General features: G+C 34.7%; 1 protein-coding gene across 2 annotated transcripts; it reads left to right on the top strand.

Moving 5' to 3' along the window:
• Positions 1-1,081: 1,081 nt before the first annotated feature.
• On the top strand, positions 1,082-7,214 carry Patr-1 (Protein associated with topo II related - 1). 2 transcript variants are annotated; one of them, XR_012408968.1, is made up of 6 exons: positions 1,082-1,380; positions 1,650-2,670; positions 2,856-4,489; positions 4,562-4,807; positions 5,591-6,093; positions 6,836-7,214. XR_012408968.1 is itself a non-coding variant. In XM_073959989.1 (5 exons), the coding sequence occupies exons 1-5, from the start codon at positions 1,342-1,344 to the stop codon at positions 5,867-5,869; spliced, it is 3,219 nt and encodes a 1,072-aa protein (XP_073816090.1). In that variant the 5' UTR covers positions 1,082-1,341; the 3' UTR covers positions 5,870-7,214. The 2 variants fall into 2 exon arrangements, 1 of the variants encoding a protein (XP_073816090.1); XM_073959989.1 differs by having other exon boundaries at positions 5,591-7,214.
• Positions 7,215-8,159: the final 945 nt, after the last annotated feature.

Genomic DNA, 8,159 nt, shown 5'->3' with positions numbered 1-8,159 from the left:
TGCGTGCGAATGAAAGACGTCCAAACTCTTGTGTGTTTTTCAAATTTGTTTTTTGTTTTGGAGCCAAAGCAAAGGTAAAATTATTTCGAAAATTAAAGTTTGGGCGTGTTTCATTCGCACACATTCTACTTTCGACATACAGAAACAGGCTGAAATTTTTGTATCGATAACTTTCAGTTACAGAATAACACTTTCGGTATTTCAACCGAACATTTTCGTTAATTAACAATATTGGTTCGGTAGAAAAACGTTACAGAATCAGACTACTTTTCTATGGTTCTGTGATGTCATATTTTCTTTTTTAATCAGTACGCAAAAATTGCCATGCTTACATGTATAGTCAACCAAAAATGATTAGATTTTTTTTTTAATAAAAAAGAACCAAAATATTTTGGATTTAATTGATAAATGAAAAATGCTAACTGGAAATTTAGTCCCGGGCCACACTAGAGTAATTTCACTGAAATTTTGGCATGCAATTATGCGTCTCTAGATCGAGTTCCATAGTAGAGTAAAATCATGAAAATGCTGTAGTGGGGAATTCGACCTATGAACACCTAATTTCATGAAATTTTTTAATGAAATTCATTCTAGTGTGGACTGAGACTTATACTATGTTTACATTTACGAAATCCACTCGATTTCAACTGTCAATTCCATTGCTCAAACGTCAAATGAAATCCAATAGATTTCAGATGAGTTTTCATTTGACGTATACGCAAAGGAATTGACAGCTGAAATCGAGTGGATTTCGTAAATGTAAACATAGTATTAGCGGCTAAATACAAAAAAAAAGCTCTGTTCCTTTACGTGCAAGAATCTTCAAGTTTTACCACTTTTTACTCGAAAAGCGTTCCTTTACTTCGGACACCATACCATTCATATGGGAGCAGTTTACAACTTCTACTACTTCTACTTTTGCCGGTTTTACCATTTTCAAAAGTAAAGGAACAGACCAAAAATAATACTAAATTTAGCTGCAAAAATGCTAAAATGGCCACACTGACAAGTACTTGTCGTGTAACTGAAGATCTGGCAATAATTATTTACTGAACAACAGGGCGATTTAGAAAAAAATTGTTTAGTTTAATTTTATTATAAAACTAAGATAATATTTTAAATAAATTATTATTTTAATGGATACATACTCTAATAATTTTAATTTAATTTTTTTCTTTTTTATATGTTTTTTATTTGTATTTAAAATGGGTGGCAACACCAAACTCGTTTTCTTCGGCAGTGTTCGTTTTTAGTCGAATGTCCAAGCCAGCCCATATGTGATGAATGTGGCTGTGTGACACAAGTCATGACAATTTCACATAAAATAAACAATATTAATCGATGGAAAACTCATTTTTTGGATTTGATACCTCTATGCCGGTAAGTGGTAGTCCCTGTAATTGGAAAATGGATATTCCTTAAAGATTTGTGATTACACAGTTATTAAAAACTAATGCGTATAAAATGCTCTTGGCCAATCAATGGTGCCACTTTTCTGTTGGGTCGGTCGGTCATTGGGTAGTGCTGCGAGTGTACTGATTTGCTTGTTGTTTTGTTTGTAATGCTGTCGTCGTAGTGGCCCCGTGGCAAACAATGGCATTGTGATTTCCCAAAAAAACTCTAATGAATTGTTTTTTCTTTGTTTCTAGTTGGACGATGATGGCGGAGGAAGAATTGCTGAACCATCTGAGGAAGAGTATGATGCATTAAATGACGAGACTTTTGGCTCGGCAATTAATGGTGATTGGGAGGAGGTGCATGAAAATCTAGTGCGTTTGGATGGCGAACTGGAGAGTGATGCATTAGACAGTACGGGAAATGTGGCAAGCGGTGGTGTTGGTGGCAGAGCTGGTTACGGCGCTTCCATGAATGTCTTGAGAAATTCCCGCCAACAACGTCGTTCAGATTCGGATTTAGAATTAAATTTGACTGGCATGAAGTTGGATGATGTTGATATCAGCTATGGAGAAAGTGAAAACATGAGCACACTTTTGGGGGATCCTATGAAAATGGATCCTAGTGTTTGGTCATTACATCCTGCAAGAGAACACCATAACGTAAACGATGTTAGTGGTAACATGCGTATGCCACCCAACCCGGCTGATTTTTTACGCGAACATTTTCCCAGTCCTTTTCACAAGGCACCACACCATCCACCACCTCCACATCCGCAACACCAACACGCGGAATTTCAAATGATGCAAGCACAGCAAGCATCACATCGTCAAACGCCTATAAATATGCATCCACTCGGTTTACATAACCTTCCGCCTATGCAGTCGCAAGGTGGACCACCTAAAATATGTACTTTGGAAGACATTGAAAGGAATTTGATAATGCAACAAGCAGCTGCTAAACAGGAACAAACGCAACAGCAGCAACAACAAAATTCACAACAACAACAACAGGATCGCAATACACCTGCAAACGATGCAGCAGCTGTTCAGCAACAACGTTTGCTTAATGAAACATTAAAGAACACAGCTAAAACGCCAACACCAATGCAACAGAATCAGCAGCAGCAACAACAACAACAACTAACTCAGCAAAACCAACAGCTTCAACAACAGATTCATCAACATCAACAACAATTAACTCAACAAATGAATCACCAACAACACCAACAATTGTTAGCACAACAACAACAGCAACAAAAATTACAGCAAAAAGGTAAAGCGAAGTTTATTTTTTCTAATAAAAATGTTTAGTTTATGTCTTTGCCATTATTTGTATATCAGAAATCATATAAGCTTTATTTATGACTTTACCGCATACTTTAGAGTCAATCTTTTTACCTTCCGGACATGACTGAATAATAAAAAATAAAATTTCCTTTCATCTCTTACCAAATATAGCTCAGCAGCAGCAGCAACAACAATCACCACCAAGACCGTCAAGTAATTTTGCAAATAATTTGGCTCAACATCCTTTGGGAAGTTTACTACAACAACAACAGCAGCAACAGCAACACCCACAAGCAGCAGCTTTAAATGCGGCCGGAAATCGAATTAATCCGGGATTATTTTTCCCACCGGCTGGACCTCATCCACAATTGCCACCGCATCCACTACTCAATCAACATGGTTTGCCAAACAATTTTCCGAATCAACGTCCACTGCCGAATCCGCACCTACCAGTTGCGCTCAACAACTTTGCAATGCATCCAAATTTTAATGCAATGCGCGCCGCTGCTGTAGCCGCTGGCATACATCCGGCAACGCTGCTGGCTCAACAACAACAGGCAGTGGCTGCAGCAGTTGCTGCAAATCGTATACCCGGGCATCCACCAAATCCCATGATGCTTTTGAACAATCAAAGTTCATCAAACTCCTCATTTAATATGTTCAATATGCGTTTGGTACAGGAAATACAACAAAATCATCCGCTGCTACAAAATTCTGCCAGGCAGTCACAACAACAACAAATGCACCAAAATTCTACGGGACAAAATCTACAACAACACCAGCTACATCAATTAAGAAGAGGTCACACAATGGGCAACATCAACCCAATGTCATTACCAGGTGTTAATCTGCGAGATTTACGCCGAGATGCTACAGGCAATGGCAACTTACCGCCCGAAGAATATGACGAGTATGCCAATTTGATGAGTACCCGAGACAAGCATTGGCTTATTGGCATTCAGCTTTCACAGTTGAATACCGATACTCCATACATTGATGACTACTATTATACTGTGTATAAAGAACGCAAGTCTGTTCAGAATGGTAGCTTGCGTCATAGTCAAGCTCACAAGGACAACCAATTGAATCATCCATTAACGCAGCCCAAAGGACATGCACAACTTATTCTTGTACAATTGGGCAATAAGAATGGTAATCGCAATGGCCAGCAACGGGAACGTCGCAACTCCGATAATCACAACAATAATCAAGACTTGAAATTACCGATGTATGTTTTTACACCACTGAAATTTGAAAATTCACTTGGTAAGCTACAGTACGGCAGTGTAACGGCTCCTCGCAAAATAATTGATGCTGAAATTATGAGCAATGAATCAACAAATGGTACTGACAACACTGATGCTGGAGCATCAACTGGCACAACTGTTGCCAACAATGGCTCATTAACATTATCGGGAGGAAAACGTTCTGAAACACCGCAATTACCCAATACAACTGGTGGCGAACTTAACTCTTCCAATACTCAACGAAAATCACGTTACATTTTGTTACACATTGAGACTTTATATCGTGTCCTTCTCAAGTTGGACGACTTAAATAATCCCAATGCAATTCAAACAATTCTAATGAAAAAGAAGAAGGAAAGTGAACGCATTGCTGCTATGGAGCAATTAGAGAATGCCAATAAAACACCAGAAGAACGAGCAGCCGATCCGGTCAGTAATCCATCACTAAGAAGTAAATTTAACTATGAAATTGAAACCAAGGAAGCATTGGTTGAAAAACTTGTAGCCGGTTTGCAACATGACAAAGTTGTTGCCATGATGAATGTGCGCAAAGGCAAAGTAAGTAGGACCTTAATAAACGGGGTTTCTTTATTTCCAATACATGTTGATATCATTGAATTTCATCAATAGGTCTTAATTCGTCGCATTATGCCGTACATTGAACAACACGATGCCCGTTGGAACGTTTGGATTGGCGTTTTTCATTCACTGCAAAGTGTCGTGAAAAAAGATCGTGATGATGCCGAGGGCATCCTATATTCCCTATATCCAGAATTTAACAAACAAATCAAATCGGCAAATTTTGAAATAATTGTAAAAATTTCATCAGCTATCTCTTTGAATGATAAAAAAGCAAATGGCGTTTTCTGTAGCAAAGTAAGTATTTTAACATTTATTTTTTCAGCCTCAGCCTTATGGCTAAGGGAGTTATTTACACTTTGATAGGTATAAAATGAGACTGATTCAAATGTAGGTTTTAGACCTCCACATAAATTAAGACCAAATATTCTTTAGACAATTTGGAGTCGATCTAGCAATGCCTGTCCGTCTCTCTATTGTTATTGTAGCAACACAAATATGTCTGGCAGTTTTGAATATCCTTCCACTGTGTAGCGCAAACATTTACCTATCACACTGTTGCCGCATATTTTGCCACAGACCGGTCTATTGCTCTGTAAAAGGTTAACGAGGTTCCTTTGTCTGCACCCAAAGAACTGGCGGCGCTGCGGGGGAGTGGCGTATTCCGATGACGACGACTCACGGGTTGTCTTCCGACCCGGCACGGACCAAAAGAATCCGATACAAATACAAACATGTGTACACTGAAGTGGCAGCCGCTGGTCGGAACACTGGTCAATCCAGTGCGAACGAACCCGCTGCCGTGGGACTGTTAGTGGGCAAATACGTGGTTTTCGAAACTCGTAATTGTGTGTAAATTGGATACGTTTAGGCATTGGGTAAACGAATAGAACTGTTGATATGAACGCTGGCGCTTTTTTAATTAAAAATTTCAAAAGATTGGATGTAGCTCACAACATTATAGAAATAAACTTTAAAAAAGTATCTTTATTGCGCATGTGCGACTCTAATTAGATTGAATCAGTTAGCCTCAAGTCATTTGTTTTAACACACGTATTTTTCATTTTTCTTCCCTTGCAGTTTGGAATATCTTCACTTGTCTGTCTAATATTACAAGCTGAAAATATTTACGACAAAAACGAAGATACAACCTTAACGGAGCAGAATAAAAATAGCTGGCGTCAATTTCTGGATCAAGTGGCCACATCATTAAATCGCACCATACAAAATCAAACCATTTGTGCCGCTATCGAATCGGACTCTATACAACCAATTATGAATCATTTTGCACGATTTAAAGATTTAAAACTAGACTCATTGTTGGCTCTTATAACGGAAGCTAAACAACAAATTAACTAAAAAACAACAAAAACAAATGCAAAACCCACAACACCATCAAATTATTCATTCACCATCAATGGTAACGGCAAGAGGAAAATAGAGAACAATTTTCGATGCAAAAATATAGTTGAGCATACATCATCAGTAACACCAATCGAACAACAAAAAATATCATTCAACTACCAATGATATAAAAAACAAAAACTCCCCCTATTCCTTCTTTCCAACACTGTGTGCTACAGGCAAGTAGTAAAATTTGCATACAAATCTTCTTTCGATATAAGAAAACAAATGTAGACTTACATTAACAACAAACGTAAATTGAAAAGAAAAAACAAACAAAAAAAAACTGCTAAAGGAATACAGAATAAGCACATTTAATGAATTTATATTTCATTTATAGAGAACAACAACAACAAAAGTTATAATTTGCAGATGCGATAGATAAAATCCAACATCGAGCAGCAACTAAAATTTAGTTTAAATAATATATTTTTTTTATTATTATACGAAAGAAAAACATCAATATGTGTTTTGGTCAGTTTGGTCAGTCAGGGTAATGACACAACGTGTTTTTTAAGGAAAAAGTTGGTCCTCCTGACAAAATTAATTTTTTTTCGGAAATTGTGCTTTGATTTAATTTCGTTTTAAACTAAAAATTAAAGAGGAGACACCGTTTTTAATATGGAAGGAATTTAAATTTTATTTGCTGTTTTAAGTAATCATTTTTTACATTTTTTTAAATATAAAATTGTTGAATTGCGTTTAAAAAATTTAAAGTTTATATGAAAGTTAACATCAGCTATTTTTGTTCATTTTTCATTAACAAAAATGTTTATTTTTTCTTTTTTTAACTTTAAATTACAGAAAAAGTCTTAGGATTTTTTGAAATCGTTTTTTTTTATAATATCTTTTGTTATATTAATATAAGTAGTTATTTTTAATTTCAGTTTTTTTATCTAAATTAACTTTGTCTATTAATAGGTGGTGCTAAAAATCTTGGCATCAACAATTATCTGCTGCATAACAACAGATTTTATACTTTTCAAAAGAAAACAACATAACTGGCAAAAAAACATATAGTAACTCACATTAAATAACGAAACTTATATAAATACATACATACATATTTTATGTTTTAGTTTTTTTTTATAATAATATTGTTTATTTTTATTGGTGAACATCTACCATTATATACTATATAACTTTATAATTACACATGTTTTTATTATTTCCTTCCCTTCCTTCTCCCCACATTTTTTTGATTTTTATTTTAATTTGGTGTTTTGTAAATATTTGTAAAAGCAAAACCTTAGAATTTAGGAACGAAATTTTAATTTAATAACACAAAAAAAAAACAAAACTATATAAAAGAAATATCTTTAAAAAGTTATCTCTAAACTTAAAATTATTTAAACAGAAAAAACGTATTTAAATTTCTGAATCAACCATAATACGAAGTCAAAAAAAAAAAAAAAAAAAAAAATCTGAGAAAAAAAATAACTACAAAAAACCAGCAATTGAATATTTTATTAAATAAAATAAATTATATTTTAATAATAAATTTATATTTTCAAAGTATTTTCCACGCAGTTTATTAAATATTGAAGGACGAAATAATTTTTTCCAAATGGTTATAAAAACTCTAATGGCGTTTTTTTTGAGACAAGAAATATTCAGATTCACACAAAGTCATAGGAAAAGTCAATATCTCAGACCAATAATTATTGTGTATTAAACGGTATATTGAAGAAGTTTCAGATTTGAAAAAAAATTTAATTTATTCATATTTTAAAATTATTTTATATCTTTACATTAAATTTATCGTTTAGAAGCGGTATGATCATACGTACCAAAAACTTATAAATAATTCAGGCGACAATTGACGACAAGGTGGAATCAAAAATATCAATAACGATGCAAACTTTAACATGAAATGGATTTGCAGGCGAGGTAAACTCCACAGAAGTAGAAACTGCATCAATCCATAGTGGGCGAAGATATAATTAAGTGGCGAAAAATTCATAACATTCAAACGAATTCAAGTAGGTGACTGAAATTTGACTCAAAGATAAATAAGATATATACCCAAATATTTTTTTTTTTGTATTTCGAAAATGTAACGAGGTCCTCAGTTCACAGTAATCGTTATTAGGAAAAATTGTCAATATATGTACAGTAGGGTGACCCAAAAAAAGAAAACAAATTAAAGGCTAGATGGACCGGTGACGATCTACGCCGTTAGCCAATACTTAGGTCATACTCCATTAAGTCTGCGGTAGTTTTTTAATAATTTAATGGAATGAAC

The sequence above is a fragment of the Musca autumnalis genome, unplaced genomic scaffold, assembly GCF_047663935.1.
Source record: "Musca autumnalis isolate F117 unplaced genomic scaffold, ASM4766393v1 scaffold_1, whole genome shotgun sequence".
Lineage (NCBI taxonomy): Eukaryota > Metazoa > Arthropoda > Insecta > Diptera > Muscidae > Musca > Musca autumnalis.
This window is presented reverse-complemented; position numbering and strand designations above follow the sequence as displayed.